The 22,263-nt window shown below is 47.1% G+C and overlaps 2 protein-coding genes across 6 annotated transcripts; both read left to right on the top strand.

The window, feature by feature from the left end:
• The first annotated feature begins 95 nt into the window (after positions 1–95).
• On the top strand, positions 96–4,938 carry TMEM106A (transmembrane protein 106A). 4 transcript variants are annotated; one of them, XM_071818006.1, is made up of 9 exons: positions 96–113; positions 1,168–1,502; positions 2,066–2,299; positions 2,404–2,467; positions 2,783–2,942; positions 3,206–3,346; positions 3,541–3,584; positions 4,207–4,260; positions 4,427–4,938. In XM_071818006.1, the coding sequence occupies exons 3-9, from the start codon at positions 2,086–2,088 to the stop codon at positions 4,533–4,535; spliced, it is 786 nt and encodes a 261-aa protein (XP_071674107.1). In that variant the 5' UTR covers positions 96–113; positions 1,168–1,502; positions 2,066–2,085; the 3' UTR covers positions 4,536–4,938. The 4 variants fall into 4 exon arrangements, with proteins under 4 accessions (XP_071674107.1, XP_071674108.1, XP_065712016.1 ...); XM_071818007.1 differs by lacking the exon at positions 96–113 and adding an exon at positions 1,774–1,864 and having other exon boundaries at positions 647–1,502; XM_065855944.2 differs by lacking the exon at positions 96–113 and having other exon boundaries at positions 648–1,281; positions 1,365–1,502.
• Positions 4,939–5,343: 405 nt separating this feature from the next.
• On the top strand, positions 5,344–19,814 carry DHX8 (DEAH-box helicase 8). Of its 2 annotated transcripts, none has more exons than XM_065855922.2 (23): positions 5,344–5,493; positions 6,151–6,236; positions 6,478–6,550; positions 6,958–7,043; positions 7,597–7,706; positions 8,418–8,729; positions 9,002–9,146; positions 9,688–9,891; positions 10,400–10,487; positions 10,818–10,915; positions 11,400–11,547; positions 11,936–12,117; positions 12,527–12,721; positions 12,907–13,092; positions 13,462–13,672; positions 13,986–14,167; positions 14,497–14,637; positions 14,888–15,043; positions 15,857–15,994; positions 16,407–16,535; positions 17,327–17,523; positions 17,663–17,842; positions 18,356–19,814. In XM_065855922.2, the coding sequence occupies exons 1-23, from the start codon at positions 5,382–5,384 to the stop codon at positions 18,573–18,575; spliced, it is 3,579 nt and encodes a 1,192-aa protein (XP_065711994.1). In that variant the 5' UTR covers positions 5,344–5,381; the 3' UTR covers positions 18,576–19,814. The 2 variants fall into 2 exon arrangements, with proteins under 2 accessions (XP_065711994.1, XP_071674101.1); XM_071818000.1 differs by having other exon boundaries at positions 6,955–7,043.
• Positions 19,815–22,263: the final 2,449 nt, after the last annotated feature.

The following is a 22,263-nucleotide window of genomic DNA, read 5'->3' as shown; positions in this document are numbered from 1 at the left end:
GCTCTTGTCGTGCTTGGTGGCAGCGGCTCCGCCCCACCCAGCGGTGCCACCCCCCCCCCCCCCCCCAGTGCTTTCGGTTCCGCTTTGCAAGGCTTGGCCGCTGACAGCAACCGGTAAGCAGGGGGGTGGCTGGATGGGCCCTATGGGGCTGGGCCTGCAGGGGTCAGCGGTGCCCCTTGTACCTTTGTCCCTTAATGGGGCACCGGCCAAGCTTGAAGGTCACGGTAGTTCCAGGCTTTGCGTTCACTTCCCCTTGCAGAGCTGGGCACTGTCCCCAGCCGTGCTGGTGCATGGAGGAGACGTGGTGGGGGTTATGGGGAACCGGAGAGGCAGGACATGGGGTCCAGTAGTGTGGGCAGCAGGCCCAGGGCAGTGACTGTCCCTGTGCTGGGCACTGGGGAGGCCAAACCTCAATTCCAGGGGTCAGTTTTGGGCCCTTCGTGACAAGAAAGGCCTTGAGGGGCTGGAGCACAAGTGTGATGGGAGCAGCTGAGGGACCTGGGGGAGTAGTGAGTGATATGATAAAACAGCCTCAAGTTGCCCAGGGGAGGTTTAGGTTGTAAACTGGGAACAATTTCTTCCTCAAAGGGCTGTGGGGCATTGGAACAGGCTGCCCAGGGCAGTGCTGGAGTCACCAGCCCTGGAGTCACCAGCCCTGGAGGGTTGCACAGATGGAGATGAGGTTCTCAGGGACATGATTTAGTGCCTGGAATGGGTTAACGGTTGGACTCAGATTTTAAAGGTCTTTTCCAACCAGAATGATTCCATGATTCTTCAGTCTCTGCGGCTTTAGCTTGGTCTCTCTGTTACCCACTCATTTTTCCAGCTTTTGTGTTGTCGCAGCTCTACGAACAGGCTGCTGCTGCTCCTCACCACTTGTGTCCGAAAAGCTGGTAAACATTAACTGGGAGTGCGGGTAGAGCCACAGATTTGCTGCCTGGAGTCCTCAAGAGACTGCAGAGGTGGGGACTTGTGGTACTTCAAGAGGCCCTTCCCTCAGAAAAAGGGGAAAAAAGAAAAGCCTGGATCATTCAGGCATCCTCATCCTTCCCATCCCCTCTGCCTGCTGCGAGACGAGGGGGAACGCTGAATTACCTTGGGTGTTCGGGGAGCATCTCGCTGAATTTCATAGTCTGGGGTGCTGAAGGGTCCTTCTGTGCACCCCAGGCTGTGCAGCCGTGTCTCTTTGCCACCGGTTTGGTGAGATCCTGGTTCTTCCTTCACCAGCAAGGAAACCAGCAGGTGCTTCTGGAATCAGCCCGTCCTGCTGCTGCAGCCCAGGTTTGTGGGCTGTGGGGTGAACCTGGGCCCCGCAGCTCTGTCCCGGTGCTTCTGCGCTGCCAGGCGTCCGTTTTCACCCCCAGCATGAACCCCCTGAGCGCTTACTCATGCGAAACCTCCTGATCACCTGCACAAACAGAGAAGCTGCTGTTTACCAAGCTGAGCATCCTACCTGTACACGAGTGGTTGGAACGAGACTGCAGAGGGAAAGGCTGACACAGGTAGGAAACTGCGTTAACTGCTGTCTTCGTGATGAAAATACATGGTTTGGCATTATTAATGCTTTTGTGATGATTATTGGGAGCTGATGTAGAAGTTTTTGATTGCCAAAAGCCCAGGAAAATGAGTTCAAGTGTATTTTTAACTTCTAAAAATAGATTCTATTCTTTTAGATGGTGCACTGTTTGATTTTAGTCAGGTTACTGTTAGTAACACTGCTTGATTGGAAATGCCAAGGCCTTGGTGTTCAGCTGAGCTCCCTGTTGGATGCAGGTGAATAACGACCAGCCAAGAACGTGGCAGTTCCACTTCTGGGCTACGTTGTCATCTCAGAACCTTCCGGAGCTGTGAGATAAAGAATCTGGTACGCTGTTCTGTAGGGTGGCGCTCTCAGATGCTTTAATCAGTGTATGTTTAAAAGAGTAACTTGCACTAACTCAGTTTCTAAAGCAACTTTAGAACTTTCCTATAAATATTAGGATACTTGTGATTGCTACAAATGCTGATGGTGCCGCTCTTGGATTGGCTCACAGACAATTAATGCATTTTTGTGCTGGACACCTAGTGAGGATTCTCCCTTCTGCCATGGGTGGAAGAGTCTCCGAGTTCTGGAGAACACCCGACCAAAAGAAGAGGGAAAGCAAACGGATCTTAGCCAAGCAGCTGGATGCTGAAGATGAAATCGCAGGTTACGCCAGCATCGGTGACTCCGCGACATCCCGTGTGCCCTGTGCGGACGTTCCACGTCGACGCTGCGTCAACTGCCCGACGTGTCAGGGGACAGGGAGGATCCCCAGGGGTAGGTGATTCTTCTGTGGCTTTTTGGAGCCGATGCTGCAATGCAATTTGCGTTATTCACTCATGTCCTTCGTGTGGTCTCTGAGCTGCTGCCACCTCTTTCAGAGCAAGAGAGGCAGCTGGTGGCTCTGATTCCATACGGTGACCAGAGGCTGAAGCCCAGGCGAACGTAAGTCCTGTTACATTTTCCCCTGTTCTCATCTTGTGAATATTTCCGCACCAGATGAAGGAAAGCCTCACTCCTTTGGGTGTTTTGCATTTTGTGCTCCGTGCTGCAGTAAGGTTGGCGTTAACTGTGTGCAGCTGTTGGGGATCTCTAGCAATTTGTACTGCAAGGCACCACGTCAGCGTGCAGGACTGTACCCTGCTGCCCTTTGGTAGCTGGCAAATAGTTCTGCACAAGCCCATCCTGGTTCCCTGGCACCCAGGATTTATTGCCTTCCCTGCTGAGCTGTGGGTGCTGACAAACTGTGCTGTGTTGCAGGAAGCTCTACGTGTGTCTTGCTGTGACGATGTGCCTGCTGACAGCGTCCCTCAGTATTTTCTTCCTGTTCCCTCGCTCCATCCCCGTGCTGCCCGCAGGGCTGAACGCCTCCTCCGTTGGTTTTAATGCCGCCACCACCAGTGTGTACCTCAACCTGACGGTAACGCTCAGCTCACAGTCTAAGGGTGGATCTGGAGGGGTCGTTGGGCATTGGAACAGGCTGCCCAGGGCAGTGCTGGAGTCACCATCCCTGGAGGGCTGGACAGACGGACATGAGGTTCTCAGGACATGGGGTGGGGGAGCGGTTGGACTCGATGATTTTGAGGGGCTTTTCCAACCAAAATGATTCTATGATTCTGCGTGGCCCTACTGCAAGGTGATTTGTGTTTTAGGTGGTTCTTTAATTATTATTTCTCTCCCCAGAACGTGCTGAACATAACTAATAACAACTTCTACTGGGTCACGGTGGTGCAGCTGGACGTGGAGGTTTTGCACCAGTCCCTGGTGATAGGGAAGACCACCCTGAACACCCTGCTGAAAATGAGCCCTTTGCAGAGCAGCCAGGTGAGCTCTGCTTGCTCTTGTATTTTCTCCTAAGTCCGGGTGTCCTGGACAGGGAGGTGATGGTTAGATGGTTTTTATCTTGAAATTCAGGCCCCTAATGAGAGTCCAGTTCTCCCTCCTTCAGCTCTGCATTGTACACAAATATAACTGAGTTCCTGTGTGCATCTTGCTCTTTCTTCTGTTCACATTTGCAGATCTATTATACGGTGGCCAGTACGATATTGGACGACAACACCTAGTGAGTAGTTCTTAAAGATTTCTTCTCTTAGTTAATAAGTAACATTAATGTTTTAAGCTTTTCCTGACTGGATTTCTTGTGCCGGTCCTGTCTGTAGAGCAAAGCTGAGTTTGTCTTTTTCAGTTTATTGTGTGGAGATTATTCGGACACAAGTCTCACGCATCCATTTAAAACTCATTTCCTTCCCTATTTATTGGTATTCTCTGCTTAGTGTTGGCTCAACGACGTCATTTTCCATACATTTTGATGAGCAAGTGATGATGTCAATTTGATTCCTATATTATCACTTGAAGTGCTCCATTTGTGAGCAGCTAAGGGCACCTTGTACACACCGCGTTTCTCTGCATGTGGCCTGCAAACTGAAGTTTATAGCCACCAAAACTTCTGTGCAGACAGGGTGTGTGTTGCATATTGACAAGGCCCATCTTACTAAATTCAGAATTAGTTAAACCAGCAAAACCAAGTTTTCCTGCTGCAGATACTGCTGTTCTTGAAGAACCTGACCTGCAGAGCTGTTGTCAGAGTATCGCAAAGAGAGATTTGTTTGGAGAAGCGATGGGATAATCGAGGGCAGGAGACATGTAGGCATCTCCCATGAAATTCACTCTCTTTTCTCTTGCAGTAACATTTGCACCTGGGCGAAAGTCAAAGTTCACAATGTTCTGCTGCATATACAGTAAGTGCTACGTGGTTCAGAGCTATAGCTAAAATCTGTCTCACCATTGTTTCTTAACTCCTGAGTGACAGCTGTCAAGGGACAAAGCAGAAGGGCAGCAGGAGCTCCCCCTGGGCCAGTAGGAGAAGTGTTAATTAATCGTTTCTGGTCTGCTTTTGCCATGCAGGGGTACCCTGACGTGCACGTACTTGTGTCGCTCGGAGCAGGTGCTGTTTGAAGATTACCAGTACGTGGACTGCCGGGGGAACGCCACGCTGCCCCCCGCGCCGCCGTGACGGGACCGGCGCCAGAGCCACCGCAGAGATGAGGCACGGGGGGCCAACCTCCTGGGGCTTGTTCTCAATCGCTGCCTTAACCAGGAGACTCGGTGTTTCCGTGATGAGACTTTATATCTGCCACGAGAAACTTGGGCTCTGTTGCCATCGGATTGCAGCTATTTTCACGTAATCACTTCGGTTGGAAAAGAGCCTCAGAATCATCAAGAGCAACCATTAACCCAGTGCTGGCACTAATCCGTGTCCCTCTGAACCTCATCTCTGTGAGGGTTGTTGTATTTGCCACTTTGGTGATTCTGCTCTGCGCTCCCCAGCTGTTGGGTTTCCAGCTGAGCTTCTGTACTGCCATTATCCACTTGTACCCTTATTGTCTGTTCACAAATAAAGGGACTTTATGCAGCCAGAGATGGATTATTGTCTCTGTGAAGTGGGTCTTCAAGGAATCACAGAATAGTTTGGAAGAGACCTCCAAAGTGCATCCACTACCCTCCCTGCCATGAGCAGGGACATCTTCGCCAGCTCAGGGTGCTCAGAGCCCCGTCCAGCCTGGCCTGGGATGTCTCCAGGGATGGTTCATCCACCACCTCTCTGGCCAACCTGGGCCAGGCTCTCACCACCCTCAGGGGCCAAAAATCCCTTCCCTGCTGCTGTAGCCCCTTTGTAAAAGGTGGAAAAGCCACCTTGTCCGCCACTAACCACCGAGCTCGCCTCATCGACCGGCCCTAGGCACGAGCCGTTCTAGCACGCTCCGCCCTCTCTATGGTCAGTGGCACCGCCCCGCTTCCAGCGCGTCCCCGGATGCGGAAGTGGCGGTGGGTGCGCGCATGCGCAGGGGGTAGCGGGATCATGGCGGACCTGGTGGCCCTGGAGGAGCTCGCCAAGCTCGAGTACTTGTCGCTGGTCTCCAAGGTCTGCACCGAGCTCGACAACCACCTGGGCATCAACGACAAGGACCTGGGTGAGTGGCGGGCCCCAGCCCGGCGGCCCCGCGGCCTTTGGGGGGTCTCCTGGTGTCGGTCGCGTTCCGGGCCTGGCGGCGTCTCCGAGAAGGGCTCTTGTGGCCGTTTGTGGCGGGCTGGGCGCGTTTGGCAAAGGGGCTTTTCGAATTCTGAAAACGCTCATGATTTTTCTTCAAAAATCTCGCAGTGAGCGGGAGAAAATGCCTCGATCTAGGCTCCTGTAAAAAGATTTGCCCTGGTGAGGCCACATCTGCAGAACTGGGGCCGGTGCTGGGCTCCCCGGTTTGAGAAGGACAACGAGGTACTGGAGAGGGTCCGGGGAGGGACACAAAGATGCTGAGGGGTCTGGAGCATCTTTGTGATGAGGAGACACTGAGAGCTGGGGTTGCTCAGCTGGAGAAGAGAAGCTGAGAGGGATGTGATCAATGGATCAATGTCTCAGGGTGAGTGTCAGGATGGACCAGACTCTGCTCAGTGGTGCCCAGCGCCAGGGTGAGGGGCAATGGGCACAGACTGAAACACAGGAGGTTTTTCTGTCGATCGACAGACCTGTCTGGTCACTGTGTTGCCAGGAGAACAGCTTTTATCCAAATATGGGGTGTTTCTACTGCTTTTTAATAATTTATTTTTATTTACTTCCTGCTTTTTCTTCACAGCTGAGTTTGTGATAAGTCTCGCTGAGAAAAATACTACGTTTGACACATTTAAAGCAGTTCTTTTGAAGAATGGGGCTGAGTTCACTGTAAGTGAGATCTTAACCTTATTTACATGTTCTTTTTGTCCTGGTGTATTTTATAGAGCTTTTCATTTTAAAGAGAGGTGTGGGGAGCGAGTGTTTGTTAATTTGCTAATTAGCTTTTGAGTATTTTTGTCTCATCAAGCCAAGCCTGCCTCAAGCCTCCCCCTCCTTCCTCACATGTGCCTCGTAATAATGCACAACCACGGAGCTGGCATTTCTTAAAGTATTTTATTAAATTTTGCAGGACTCCCTTATTAGTAATTTGCTGCGTCTCATACAGACGATGCGGCCTCCACCGAAACCGACCACGAGCAAAGGTATGTGTGATCTTGTCCCTCTGTGTGAAAAGAAAAACAGAGCTCTTTTTTGGAGTTTTAAGCCACGTTTGGTGTTTGTTCTGCTCTTGTAAGATGAGACTTTGGATCTTATTGTTGCACTGAGAGTCTCTCTGTTGTTTGTGGTACATTAGCAAAGCTGTTTAGGCATTTAGAACATACTGAGCGCGCTATTTAAAGTATTTATGTGTTTCACAAATAATCAGAGTGTTATTTGTAGGGAGGTAACTCTGTAATCTTTGAATTGAGGCTCTGCAAACCTGTCTCAACCTGTGTGTTAAGATGAAAGTTGAACTTCATATTCAATTACAGAAAATAAAGAGTGAATCATTTTAGCTTTTCTAAGCATTGAGGGTTTTCTCTTGTTTGTTTTTAAATCTCAAAATCAGAGACGGTTGTCAAACCCAAATCGGAGAAGGAGAAGTTGAAGGAGTTGTTTCCAGCCCTTTGCAGGCCGGACAATCCCAACATTAGGGTAAGGCCATAGTTTCCAATTTCTTTTGTGGCTATGTGAAAGCATAATTTCTTTTGCTGTTTCTCTCAGCATTTTTCATGTTAATGTGAGTGTCTCCTGCTGATGCATGAATAAAAGTGGACTACAAGAAAGGAAATACTGAAGAGACAGGAATTATTATTGTGTGGAGTTATCAAGCAGAGCTGTTACCGCAATTGCCACGTCCATGTTTTGCAGAATACCTGGAAGATGAGGCTTTTGCAACATGAAATTGTAGCCTTGTGTAATGTTTAATGGATTACAAACTGGATACAAATCTTGGACATTCATAGGCTGCGAGGGATTTGCATTTTATATTTCTGTAATAATTGGAGGTGTTAAAATGATGTAAAAGCAGAATTGTGTCAATATTGGGGCAAAATAGCTTTATTATCTATTTTCCTATATCATGCATCCTGACTAATCTTTTTTTATCCTATATTCCATTTAAGTAATCATTGTCCTTCCTGTAGATTAATTCTCTGTGCCAGATTTTTCCTCAGCCTTCTCACAGCGTGGTTCTGGGCTCTTGCAGAATATGCTGGATGAAGATGATGTGAAAGTGGCTGCCGATGCCCTCAAAGAACTCGAAGCTCTGATGCCCCATGCGGAGCGGCACAGCCAGCAAAGGAGCAGCGACCACCGGTGGGTTCCTGGGGTGCTTTTGGGTGGATGGTGGCGGTTGGCGTTGCCTGATCCCCTGTTCTTACCGGGAGTGTCTGCAACGTTTGAGAGCAGTTGTGGGGTACAGACTTCCCAATGGTTGGCGTGGTGTTGTTCTGCTCCCACAGACAGGTCAGGACTGTGTTTGTGTCGGGTTTCCTGGGGCTGTGCCCTGCTGGCAGAAAGGTCAAAATATATTTATGTACATATATATATATATATATGTATATATATAGACTAGACACTTAAAACCTGCTATTCTGCAGAACAGACACCCCTTTTATAGCGACTCAGTGCGTCATATTGGTGGTGTTAACAATAGAGAAAATGTGGAAAATGTACAGTTTCCATTTAGCCTTAGGGACAGCTTTCCCCTTTCCTTCTTTTTTTCTTTTCTGCTTCTTCATGACTGATTATCTGATTATTGCCAGGTCCCAGCTGTTACTGCTATTTTTGGTAGGATGAATGGGATCAATAAATATTAATTACGATCATGGAACCTTAAATCTGAAAAAATAACAGGATGCACACACATGGCACAGAAAATGGCACTTGATATGCACAAAAGCCCCCCAAACCCACTTTTTTTTTGGTGTGCAGATGCCAGGACTAGATTTTTGTTTTCTTGCCTGACTCCACCACTGCCCTGGATTTCGAATTCCGCTGTAAATGTGTGATGTTTGGTTCTTTTAGGGCCAAGAAAAGGAGGAGGAGCCGAAGCCGTAGCAGGGACAGGAGACGACGGCACAGATCTCGCTCCAGGTCTCGTTCTAGGACTCGGGATAGGAACAGGGGCAAATCCAGATACCGCTCGAGGAGCAGGAGCCGGAGTCCCAGCAGGGACTGGAAGGATCGAGAGAGATACAGCGAGAAGAGCAACGAGAGGTGGAGAGACAAGCACATAGACCGTCCCCCGCCCGAGGAGCCTTCCATCGGAGACATTTACAACGGCAAAGTCACGAGTATCATGCAGTTTGGGTGCTTTGTGCAGCTGGAAGGACTAAGGTATGTTCTGACGTTCACGATAAATCTGGTGCTTTTCCATCTGAATTCTCTTCTCTGCTGGTATCTCACGAGGCTACAAGAAGTTATTCTGGGGTTTGATGCCAAAATGAAGGTCTGTTTCACAAAAAAACGTGAAAGCAGAGAACGTTCTTTATAAAAGAACACAAGCAATCCGTTGGCAACAGAGTATTTGAATCCAGACGGAGTGGTCTGAAGGGCTGTTGGGTAGTGATGTCCAAGATCTCATGCCCGTCCTTTTGTTTCATCTCCAGGAAGCGCTGGGAGGGCTTGGTCCACATCTCGGAGCTTCGGAGAGAGGGACGAGTCGCCAACGTGGCTGATGTTGTGAGCAAAGGACAAAGAGTGAAAGTCAAAGTCTTGTCCTTTACTGGATCCAAAACCAGCCTGAGCATGAAGGTATGGGAGACGTTCTGTAGGGCTTGTAAGAGAGTTCGTGGCACCAAAATTATTGAAGATTGCACCTCTTTTTGCTATTTTTTGCTCTTTGGATGAAAAACAATACATAACCCTTCAAGTGAGTGATTAAAAGAATGAATTACTGTTCTGCATTTAAGTGGCTTATTACTTTTTAGTAGTTTTCCGTAGGTTCTTGGTTTTGATGAAACATTCCTAACAATTTTGTGACGATGCGTGGGCTCAGTGACACAGCAAACCTCAAGTTGCCACTATGTTCTTTTCCTTTTTTTAGTCTCTTTCATTTTAAATGACAGCACTGCCATTGCCAAGGCAGTGCAGAATGTTCCGGGCCATGGGGTGCACTTACCTCACAATACCAGCTGGAATAAAAAAGCAAAATAGGATTTTCTGTGTACGTTTGCAGCAATCTCTCTGAGAAATATACTCTGCTTTTTCTCTTGTGTTAAATGAGGCGCCGGTATTAATAGATGGGGAGAAATGCAATATAGGTAGAGCTGATCAATTAATCAATCTAATGTAGGATGTTGATCAAGACACTGGGGAAGATTTGAACCCAAACCGGAGGAGAAACCTGGTTGGAGAAACCAATGAAGAGACCTCGATGAGAAACCCCGACAGGCCCAGTCACCTGTCGCTGGTGAGCGCCCCGGAGGTGGAGGACGACAGCCTGGAACGGAAGCGCCTCACCCGCATTTCCGACCCGGAGAAGTGGGAAATCAAACAGGTGCGTTGTGCTCAGGGAAACAGAGTGTCAGGAAATCGGTGGGGAGTTTAATGAACTAGAATGCAGCTCCTTGATGGATTGCTTGTGTAACTTATTCCTTGCCTCTAAATTGCTGCCTTGGTGCAATGTGGGATTTCTAGCTTAGTTCTAACTATGAAGTTGGCCCGACCTTGAGCAGGGTTTGGACGAGGTGACCTCCAGAGATCACTCTGACCTGGGGGATCACGATTATGCAGCGACAATCAGGTGGTTTTTGATTGTCGGCGCAGTCCTACCGTGCATGAGCCGCTGTCTGCTATTGAAGGGATTTCAAATAACAAAAGGCCGATTTGCGCAGAGACTGGATGACTTGGGGAGACGTGTGCCAGAATGTGCGCCCATTCCTTTCTTCTGAAATCACAACGTTCCTCTGTTCCTGTTTTACCAGTCTGGCAAGAGCATTAGAACCAAGGCCTCGTTGGCATGATTGGTATTTGACAGATTCCTGTCCTGTTTGTTGTGTTCCCAGATGATCGCAGCCAATGTGCTTTCCAAGGAAGAGTTTCCTGACTTTGATGAGGAGACTGGGATTCTACCTAAAGTTGATGATGAAGAAGGTAGTGTTTCCAAGCAGTCTTATTGTTCTTGTAAATTCCTTGTGTTTCTGGATGTGTTTTGATTCAAAAAGATGATTTAAGTGGATGTGAAGCATCTCACAATTTGCTGCCATCTTAAACGTTTGAAACCAGGGCTATTCGAGCCTTATCGTTAGTGACACTTTGATGTGCTCTGTCTGTGTGTTCTTTTTATTTGTAGTATTTTCACTTGTAAAACTATCTAATTATGCCATAATCAAGAATACACAGGAAGGACTGTTTAAAAGGTACTTTTGTGTACCTAGAAGGTGTTTAATTTTTTAATAAAAATCATCTACTCGTGCATTTTAGATGAGGACCTGGAGATTGAGTTGGTTGAAGAGGAGCCGCCGTTCCTTCGAGGTCACACTAAACAGAGCATGGACATGAGTCCCATCAAAATAGTAAAGGTAAGAGGTTTCCAGGACCAGAACAAATGGTCTTGATTTAATTAATAAATATTTGGGAATTTAACGACGAGTTCTCCACCTGGACGTTACCACTGAAATGAAGATCTGTTCTTTACTTAAAAAGCTGTTTTCTTACTTAACTGGTGAATAACAGCCCTGAAATTTGCGTTAACCTGCAGCAGCAGCCGTTTCACATAAGCGTGTTAGAACATGCTTGTTCTGCTCCCCTTTTTCTTGCCTTTTGGAAGTAGAAGGAGGTAGGGAAGTACTTATTTTTCATTGATTGTGCCCATAATCCTGACCGGACAGCGTAGGGGTATCAGTCACCTCTTGGAAGTTCATGAGGTTGGGCTGACGGAAATATCCTGGAACTCAGATAAAAAGTGCACGTCTTTTAGAAGCCTCTTCTGAAGATCCTGCAAAGGACAGTGGCAACAGAGATAATTGAAGTGCTTGAAATCTTCACTTTTGTCTTCCTTTCCAGAATCCCGATGGTTCCCTGTCCCAGGCCGCGATGATGCAGAGCGCTTTAGCTAAAGAAAGACGAGAACTCAAACAAGCCCAGAGGGAAGCCGAGATGGATTCTATCCCCATGGGACTCAACACGCACTGGGTGGATCCTCTCCCTGACGGTACGTCTGAGCACACCAGAGCATGCACTGTGCCTTTGGTGGGATAGCTGAGCAACACAGGAGAAACATCTTGGTGTTGTGTTTGTCTGCCTCGCTTCAAAATCGAGGCACAGAAGAAACACATTTCCACTGAAGTGGAAATAGGGATGTCAAGGGGAATGTGCAGGTATATCCTGCTGTCCCGCAAGGGTGCGTTACTAAGAGGTGCGATGGATGCTGAAGCAATTTTTTACTTGGAAATTAATGTAATTGTGGGGTTATACATGTAGGAACTTAATATTTAAACACACAAGTACAGAAGGTGTGGATGATGGAACAGTAGGAGCAGGATCATCATGGTCTGCGCTGTGGGAACCCGAATGTAATGATGGAATTGTTTTGTCTCCAGTGGATGGAAGACAAATTGCTGCAAACATGCGAGGTATTGGGATGATGCCCAACGATATCCCAGAGTGGAAGAAACATGCATTTGGTGGTAACAAAGCTTCTTACGGTAAAAAGACGCAGCTTTCCATCATTGAGCAGAGAGAGAGTCTCCCCATCTTCAGACTGAAGGAGCAGCTGATACAGGTGAGACTCTTGAAATCACATTCTTGTTTGAGCAAATGATAGTTTAAAATAACTATTCTTGGTTTAGCTTGTTGACAGGTAAGTAGCCAGTTCACAAGTTAAAGTGCCGAACTGTAGTTCAGAGTGATTATTTTAAAGGATTATATGTATCTGTATATTTTAATAAAGCTCCAGATACTTACTGATGTAAATCAGAATTGAAACTAGGATCACACTGGCAAGGGATGAGGCAGATAAACAGTTCAACAGTTTGCTGACTTCATCCATAGGAACTTCCGTGTGATTGTTGGTCTGGGGCAGCTGGAGCAAGAGCAGTAGGTTCTCAGTCTGGTCCTGGATATAGTGTTGATTTTCTGTTTGTATTTTGTTCTATAATTTTGACAAGTGTATGTGTTCTGACCTTTTCTAGGCTGTGCATGACAACCAGATCCTGATTGTTATTGGAGAGACGGGATCTGGGAAAACAACACAGATTACCCAGTACCTGGCGGAGGCGGGGTACACGTCGAGAGGAAAGATCGGGTGCACTCAGCCTCGCAGAGTGGCTGCGATGTCTGTCGCAAAGAGGGTGTCAGAGGAATTTGGCTGCTGCTTGGGACAAGAGGTGAATTTTCATGAAGAACATGGCAAATTAAGCCTGAGGAAAAGTAGTTAAAATCAGTACTGGAGCTAGTTTGCTTGTGTCTGCATGTCTGTTCCCTTGTGAGCTGTAAAACGAGCTTGCAGAATAATCAAACTGGGAATTAATGGTGCTTATAACTTAATTCTGTAGCAAGTCTTTCTTTCTAGGTTGGTTACACCATTCGATTTGAAGACTGCACGAGCCCTGAAACCGTGATCAAGTACATGACAGACGGGATGTTGCTGCGGGAGTGCTTGATAGACCCCGATCTGACTCAGTACGCCATCATCATGCTGGACGAAGCCCATGAGAGGACCATACACACCGACGTGCTCTTTGGCCTCCTGAAGAAGGTAGCGTAGCGTTTGATTTTTATTGCTTCAGCATCCTCTGTGTGCTACGTCTGGGTGGGAGTGCGCAGGGAAAGGCAAGGTCGCACGGGTCGACTTCATTCCTGTGCTCTGAGAGTCCCTTCTGAAGCAAAGCAAGTGCTCCAAAGTGTTTGTTGTCCAAATTTTCATAAGATGAGCATCTGTGTGAAGATAAAGCAAGCAAAATTCAGCAGAAACAATGTCAGTTTACAGTCCAGGATGGGGGAGCAGAGGAGCATTCTTGCTTTGCTCTTCCTTCTCTGGCAAAGGCTTTTTCACAGAATCACAGAATGCCATGTTTTAATAGTCCCAAAGGCAATAAATGACTTGAGGACTTTCTTTCCTACATAGACAGTGCAGAAACGGCAGGATATGAAGTTGATAGTGACGTCAGCAACCCTGGATGCTGTGAAGTTCTCTCAGTACTTCTACGAAGCGCCGATCTTCACAATTCCCGGCAGAACGTACCCGGTAGAGATTCTGTACACAAAGGAACCGGAGACGGATTATTTGGATGCCAGTCTGATCACAGTAATGCAGATCCACTTAACGGAGCCGCCGGGTGAGTGCAGAGTGGTCCGGGGTGATTAGTGACTCAAAGACTCTATGAGCAAGGTCTTTCTGTAAGTCATGGGTCACATATTAGTAACATGAGCACAGTGCTCTCAGTGCTCTGTTGTTTGCAAATACAGTAAATAAAATGAAAAAGTGGGGTGAAAGAGTGAAGTGTGTTACCCCAGGCTAAGAGTAGGGGCAAGCAAAAGTTTGGGATCATCTGCTTTAAATGGAGAAAGTGAGGGAGGGAAATGTCGAACTGCAGGAGTTGTGCTGAACAGAAATGATTCAGTGGCTGGTTTAATTTCTTTCCTGTGTAGGTGACATTTTGGTGTTTTTGACTGGTCAGGAAGAGATCGACACTGCCTGTGAAATCCTCTATGAGAGGATGAAGTCTCTAGGACCTGATGTGCCGGAGTTAATTATCCTACCGGTCTATTCGGCTTTACCCAGTGAAATGCAAACCAGGATCTTTGACCCAGCCCCACCAGGAAGCAGAAAGGTAATTTCAGCTCAGTATGGCTTCATTTTCTGTCGATACATTTCAGTTGTGGGGTGTATGACACTGCTCATCATAGGTATTTTATTTCTCACTTCTAATTCTGTTAGTTCCAACTTCAGAAACAATGTAGTTTAAAGAAAAGGTGGCTTATATGTAGCTTAGAGCATGTTTTTGTTCTTCTGTGAATAATTTCTACTTTGATATTACATGATAGCAGTTACATTTAGAACAAACTGCTCGTATCGTGCAGAGTGGTTTGTTTAACTAAGCAGCACAGTTGGCTTGGAACCAGAGACAGAACTGGCACTGAATCCCTGTGGTGTTCGCAGGTCGTCATCGCCACTAACATTGCTGAGACGTCTTTGACTATCGATGGAATATATTACGTAGTCGATCCTGGCTTTGTGAAGCAGAAAGTTTATAACTCCAAGACCGGGATCGACCAGCTGGTTGTGACACCCATTTCACAGGTGGGAACTCTGTGTTTGATGTTTGGTTTGGTTTTTTTCTTGCTGGTAACGTGTATCTGGATGATGTGGTGTCCAAGCAAAGTTAAGCAACGATAAAATCCCATTTTTGATAATTCCCTGAGACTGCCTAAGGAATACTATTTCCTGGGTTGCATAGGGAATCTCTATTAACACAAGTAGAATTGTGAACCATTACTAACTTAATTTTACTTGTTTGCACCCATTCATTGAGATGCCTTGTTACCTTTAGGCTCAAGCAAAGCAGCGAGCAGGAAGGGCCGGGAGAACCGGACCCGGCAAATGCTACAGGTTATACACAGAACGCGCTTATCGAGATGAAATGCTAACCACCAACGTGCCCGAAATCCAGAGGACTAATTTGGCCAGTACGGTGCTTTCCCTAAAGGTGGGTATTTCACCAACCTGTAACGAGCCAGCATGATCACAAGCATTTCAATAAACGAGTGTCTGCCTTTATGAGCCTCGTTAAATAGTTCTGTAATTTCAGACCCTTCTAGTGAACAGAGGTATTTTGGAAGGGAGGCTTCATCAAATGCAATTTTCAGACACTGAACTTGCTCCTCCCTTTTTCTATTGAGGGTTATAATGTTGAATATCCACCTGAATGACGAGTCTCAGCTGTGCGGAGCAGTCAGCTGCAGGAGGTTTGAGAAGCAGGAATCTGATGGGCAGTACACATTTCCTATGCGAGACACATATATGTTGTTAATGGATAAGACACACTGGTTTAGAGTGGGTTTTGGTCTCCTGTATAGCATCCCTCTGGGTGTCTGCAAACTGGATCTAACCCAGTATGTAGCAGCTGGGGCTGTCGCTGCCTTTCCCCCTTTTTGGGAACAAGGGGAAGGGTGGAGAAATATTTAATGTCCATTGGAGCTGTTGAACCTCTCTGGTTTACAAGCCAGGAAGTCCTCAAAACCAGGATTTAGCTGATATGTCTCCTCAATCGAATCATCTTGCCTGAGAGATGTGTGGAACAGACTGGAAAACGGGCAGGTGAAAGCCACAGGCTAGTGCGGGTTATCTCCAATGTAGAAATACAGCCATGGATTTGTTACAGTCAGGATAAGGACACAAGGGTGGGATTGCTCAAAGTTCCGTGGTGCCTCATTGTTTGATGGTTCTGTATCTCTGGTTGGAGTTTGGTGTCTTCCTTCTGCGTGTATTAACTTGGGTGTTCTCTGCTCCCTCTGTCCAGGCCATGGGCATCAATGATTTGCTCTCTTTTGACTTCATGGACGCCCCCCCGATGGAAACCCTGATAACTGCCATGGAGCAGCTCTACACCCTGGGAGCTCTGGACGACGAGGGGCTGCTCACGCGGCTTGGGCGCAGGGTAGGCGAATGGAAAACAGCGCTTCTTAGCACTGCCTAGGCCGCAAATATTTAGGGGGTGACATGAGAGTAGTTGCCGGGCACTGCTGGTTTCCTTTTCCCATTGTTCTTGTGTGTTTTATTGGTAGTTTCCACTTACCATACTTAGATATCTTCTGATTTTGAAGGAGCAGCTGTTATTTCTCCTTATTCTCGAGGTTACTTGCAATAATGTCTAAAAATTTCCTGTAAGTATTGAGATATTTTTGTGTTAGTGAATAGAGACAGATAATTTGCTTCGTGTTAAGTTATCCTGAGTAAAGCACGCTGCTTTAGAAAGGAAATACAGATGAAAGGGCCTTGCTCTCTTTTGCACTGAGAAATGAAGGTTTTCCCAAGATGTTGCAGGATATCCTGAGACGGGTTTCTTGCAGATGGCAGAATTCCCCTTGGAGCCCATGTTGTGTAAGATGTTGATCATGTCCGTACATCTGGGATGCAGCGAGGAAATGCTGACGATCGTCTCCATGCTGTCTGTCCAGAACGTGTTCTACAGGCCGAAGGTGAGAAACGCAGCCAAGAAGCAGCAGTCGGACAGTTTGGCTGGTTTTTCTGTGCCTGCCTCAGGTTTACTGAGCATATTTACCAAAATAAACCTGTAGCCTGGTTAGATTGTGCTCATACGGCACATTCCTAATGTACCTTTTGGTTGAAAACCTTGTAGCTTTGAATGTCGGTGGTTTCTTTGCAGGTGGAAGTTCCAAGTCTCCCATTGTCTTTTGTTTTTCCCACTAAACAGCAGATTTCTCTTGAATCTGTTATTTCTTTCTCACGTTGCCCTGCTGCAGTTTACTCTGTTAACTTCTGTTTTCATTTATGTAGCCAGAGTGTTTGACCAATGTTTTATCTGCAGATCAGAGGGGTGGGGAGGTCAGTAGGGTCAAAGCTACTTCCTTTAAAACCACTTAATTTTCAGTGTCCTTTACAAAATAGGGTCTGAAATGGAGTAAAAAGTATCAGAAAAAAACCAAAGCGTTCTTCATCGTTTCTGGTCAGGTCCTTGTCACCCATGGGAGAGTCTGTAGGAGTCTACATGAGCTCTCTGGCAAGAGCTGTTCCAGGCTTTTCTTTCATACAGGCTTGGTGAGAACAGTCCCAGTGACCTCCAGATCCTCATCATTTTGTCCTTAGTCACTCACCACTCAAAATTTGGTGTCGTCTTCTTGGTCTTACATCGTCGGTTTCTTGGTAGATTTAAAAAGTCCTGGTAGGAGTGACAAGGAGCCCGTGTCCTCCTCCGTGTTGCACAAGGATTGTCCCTCCGCTGTGTATTGACCTGTATTTTACCCGTTAGGATAAGCAAGCGCTGGCGGATCAGAAGAAAGCCAAGTTCCATCAGACAGAAGGCGACCACCTCACTCTGCTGGCCGTCTACAATTCCTGGAAGAACAACAAGTTTTCAAATCCCTGGTGCTATGAAAACTTTATCCAGGCCCGATCCTTACGCAGAGCGCAGGACATCCGCAAGCAGATGCTGGGCATTATGGACAGGTGAGCACGGTGAGAAGAAGTAGCGACTTCGTTTTCTTACTGATTTTACACTGTATTAGCTAAAGAAAATGTGCTAATCTGCTGTTGGTAGCTGCACCCAATCTGGAGAACCCTTTTCTCTCTCGCTCTTGCCTGGCAGGCACAAGCTGGATGTGGTGTCCTGCGGGAAGGCAACGGTTCGAGTCCAGAAAGCCATCTGCAGTGGCTTCTTCCGAAATGCGGCCAAGAAGGATCCCCAGGAAGGTTATCGGACTCTCATCGATCAACAAGTGGTCTATATCCACCCATCCAGCGCTCTGTTCAACAGGCAGCCCGAATGGTAAGGAAGGCGATCTCGTGTTATTTTCTATTTCAGTTCGGGCTTCATAACCGGAGATGTTGTGGTGTTCCCTCTGTGGAGCACAGATCAAAGTTAAGCTGCTGATTTCTCAGCGGTGTGGAGGGTGAGAAAGGTTTCAAGTCTGCTTTTGGCTCCTCCTGCTGCTCAAATTAGTGCCTGTGCAGAGATCAGACTTAACATTTTGAGCCAAGGCCAGGCCTGGAACCTGCAGTCCTGTGTTTCTGTGTTGTGGAAGTGAGTTTAAAACACTGAGTGTTGAACGGGGGTGGAGAGAGAATTGTTTTACATTAAATTAAGTAATTCTGTGCTGAAAAGTAGTTGTGGAGTAGGAGAGGAAAAGAGAGCTCTGGGTGGTGCTTTTGAAGCTTATAAGGAACCTTATGCTGAAGGAGGGTGAAACAGAGATAAAGAGGCAAGGTTAGATACTCCAGCCCTTGTCTTGCCTCTTCTTGTTTGGAAAAATGAATGTCCCAAGTGCTGTCCCTTTCCCAGGGTGGTGTATCACGAACTGGTGCTGACCACCAAGGAATACATGCGGGAGGTGACGACGATTGATCCTCGCTGGCTGGTGGAGTTTGCACCGGCTTTCTTCAAGGTTTCGGATCCCACCAAGCTGAGCAAACAGAAGAAGCAGCAGCGGCTGGAGCCCCTGTACAATCGCTACGAGGAGCCCAACGCTTGGCGGATATCGCGCGCCTTCCGACGGCGCTGAGCCTCCTTCCCTCGGGGACCATTCCTGCGTTTGTATTGGCGGGATTGTGGTTTTTGCACTGTTGCAAGCGACCCGAAAGAAAGGCCATCCAGTTGAAGCTTCTCTGCAAAAGGAACAGAAAATGAGCGTTTTCAGAGCGAAAGCACAAGGGGGTGATGTGTGCGCACATCAGCTGCGTGACAGATGTCCTCAGGCTGGTGCGTCGCTTCAGAAATGGTTCTGGAAGCGCTTCTTTCGTCATTCCCCTTGTAAGAGACTAAACTTAAGGCTCGGAAATCCGGGCACTGAGCTGAACCAACAACAACAGGATAATGAAGTAGTTGTTCACTAACCTAACTGGGTTCTGAATGACCAGACAAATAGAGGCTGGAATAGTTGGTTTCTTTACAGCGCTAAAAGGGGTTTATTTCTACTTACGCTCTTGGACAGTGGTTTGTTTCTTTGGGAGGTGATTGTTTTCTATTTTTCCTATTCTACGCGTTTTCCTTTTCAGCGTAGCTTGTCCTTTATGCAAACCAGCTGTGGTGAGATATTTCCTATCTGTGGCTTTGGGATCCAGCAGGAAAGATCCCTGGAAACCCAGCTCGGATGTCAGTTGTACTTGGACAACGGCACAGGTCAGACTGCGAGTCTGATCCTTCATCACCCTCTCCTGCGTGCTGAAGGCTCGTATATCAAAGGGTAATTAACCACATCCACCCTGGAGCACGGCTCTGTCTGTGAGCATAAGTGCTTACAGATGTTCAGACTTTCCATACAATGCGTCATGTGTTTTATTTTCACTTGCACTGTTTGGTGACATCACAGCTGCTGGGGTTTAATAGAAAACGCTCTCACAGCTGAAATGTCTGTGAACCATTGTGCAACAGTTCCTTGTTTAAAAAGAAATGCGCTGTTCAGCGCGGTTGTGTCCCACCGAAGCTATCTGGAAATTATTCTTTCTGTTGCAAACAGATGAAACTTATTTGACTCAATAGCCACAGATCCCCGTTTTCAAAGTGTTTTTGCCAAAGCTGGGACATTTTCTAAAACGATTGTTGAAATGAGCAGAATGCAGTTGGCTCGTTGTTTTATCCTCAGTGAATCTGAACGTTCCGCAGCGAGAAGCGGCTCTCGTGGCGATCTGTATCTATGTACAGAGGTGGGCAGGGAGGTTGTATATACTGTTTTATTACGTTGTGTAAATACCCGGAGTTTTCCTGTGGTGTCACCTCCTCATAAATAGAATTAGAAGGTTCATTTGTTCAGAGGCTTTTTTCTTCATGCCATTAGGCGGAGAAGGTTGTTGTATCAAATACTCTTCCAAGCGTATTTTCCTTCCACAACTCTGCAGCTGCATCTGTTCCTGTTTTCTATGAAAATTTGTGCATGACTTTCTCGTTTACATCTTTCATTTGACTTTTGAAGCGTTCCCAGCGTCCAGCGCACTCTGAGCTGTTCCTCTCCCAAACTCATTCTGCATTTGCTTCTTCAGTGCCGCATCTCTCTGACTGATGGGAGGGGAAGACGCATCAGCAGAGAGCGTTTTCTTCTTTTCCTTTGTAAGTGAACAATTCTCATCTCTTTCGTGTCTGTTATTTCTTTCCTTGGTGTAATATCCTTTAATTCATTCACAGAAACTTTTCCATGTTGGCTTTGGGAATACCCCCCATCCAGAGCTCGCCTGGGAAACAAACGCTGCCTTTCAAACTCAAACCACTTCCATGTGTTGTTTTAAAGCAAGTTTTACCAACCTGTTACTGCCCTGATGTTTCTGAGGGGAACATCGTAATGTCCTTCGCTGTTTATATCATTTGTAGCTGGTTTATGTTGTCTAAAAACCTCAAAATAAGCTGCCTGATGCTGCGATAAAACCGCAGACTTAATCCATAACCGAATTGGTATTTTAGCCCCTTGCTGGGGAAGGTTCTTGAGCACTTGCCAGCCTGCTTCCATCTACACGAACTGTGTTATTGTAAATGCTGTAAATTGTGACAGCCCTTTCTGGAAAGAAATTGTTCCAAAATCCAATAATTTACAAGCAAAAGATTCACAACAAGAGAAGAACTCACGCGTTGGTGTGGACGCACACACGCGCATCCCAACCAACCTTCTGCCCTTAATGCAAGAAAGATAAATACGATATTTACAGCCACCCCCACACGTGCTCCATCTGGTAGAGTAACTACCTTAACCTCGTTAGCGGGCTCGTTACCAGAGCCGCTGTGACAGCGCCGTGCTGCCCGCACAATGGGCTTTTGTGTTTTCAGTAATTCAGTTTTCATGAGGTTTCTGTGACAATTGCAGGAGGCTGCGGTACTGACCCATTAGCAGCTGGTGGAATTTCTCCTTTATGAATGCATTGTTCTCCAGGCCAGCTGGGAATACAGCGAGTGAGTGTCTGATTTTAGCACATGTGGTTTGGATGTGGATGTTCTGTAACCTACATAAATCCTCTGGCCGGTCTGGCTGTACGCAGGGGGTGGGTTGTAGGCTGTGCTGATCCGGACATGTTTATTGGGATCAAAAATGAGCTCGTTCTTGGAGCTGCCCCTCCAAACACAGCTCAGAGTTGTGCTTTTTGTTGGGTGTAGGAAAGTCTCCTCTTGGACGCCAATATTAATTCGCTTTTACTAGGAGAAAGGTGATGGGGTGGAAGTGAGCTGGGTCACAGCAGCGCATCCTGGCTACTTTGGAATGTGGGTTCTAGTTTCTGCCTTTATATCAGCCCCAGTGCTGGTGTCTGGAAAGCCTGGGGATGGAAATCCGCTGTTAGGAAGTATAAAATCTTATCAGAGATGTGGGGCAGCGCCTTAGGAATTCTCACAGGCACATTGCGGAGGCTTCGCCTCGCTAGATGACATCAGCCGTCTGCGTTAGGTACGGCCTGGAAAGATGAATGCGCTTCCTCATCGCTCTCTTGCCTTCCTGTCCAGCGCTCAGCCCATAAAGTGAGATTTACTGCTGTCCTTGTTCTTCATTACCACTATTTATCTGTGTTTCAGGGCACGGAATCTGGTGATAGAAATATTTCCTGGGTTAGCCTCAGCAAACCACATTGGATAGCTCAGCTCTGCTCGGCAACCCGTTAGCACAAGAGGTAATTCCGTGGCCCTCGACGGTGCGCTCTAAGGATACATCTGGGATGTGCCGTAACGTTTCGCGTTAATTATTTACCCTGACCAGAAAGCAGCTTTGCATCATGTGCTGGGTAACAATTTTATGGTGCTTCCTGCTGGGCTTTGCACTGTTGATACAGCAGGAGTAACAGCAAAGCCGCTGCAACAATAGCAACCGCGTGGAAAAACAATAACTCTAGAAAACACTACGTTAGGAAGAAATGACTGCTGAGGATTTACTTGTGGCTGGTCCCAAAGCATCGTCACATCCTGAGGAATAAGCTGCTAGAATAAATATGGAGTATAAGAAGTAAACAATACTAAAAAAGTGTGAAGATATTAGGTATATTTGCATCCAGCTGTCGGTGTGGCATGAGCAGGGCTCTGCCTTTCTTAGCTGCCTAACGCAAAGTTCAGCTGCGAATTTGTACGGTGAGGGGATGCTGACTGAAATTCCTCATCAGCTGCCCCTGTCTTGCTGACCTGGAAACACGGAGGGTATTTATTGATTATAAATCTCTGCCCTTTGGAGGTCACTGCCCTCGCTGATGAGAACCTGATCCTGCCCGTTCCCAGCACTGCGCTGCCGC

Source organism: Patagioenas fasciata, chromosome 22 (genome assembly GCF_037038585.1).
Source record: "Patagioenas fasciata isolate bPatFas1 chromosome 22, bPatFas1.hap1, whole genome shotgun sequence".
NCBI lineage: Eukaryota > Metazoa > Chordata > Aves > Columbiformes > Columbidae > Patagioenas > Patagioenas fasciata.
Note: the sequence above shows the minus strand (reverse complement) of the source record. Positions and strands in the feature narration are given on the sequence as shown.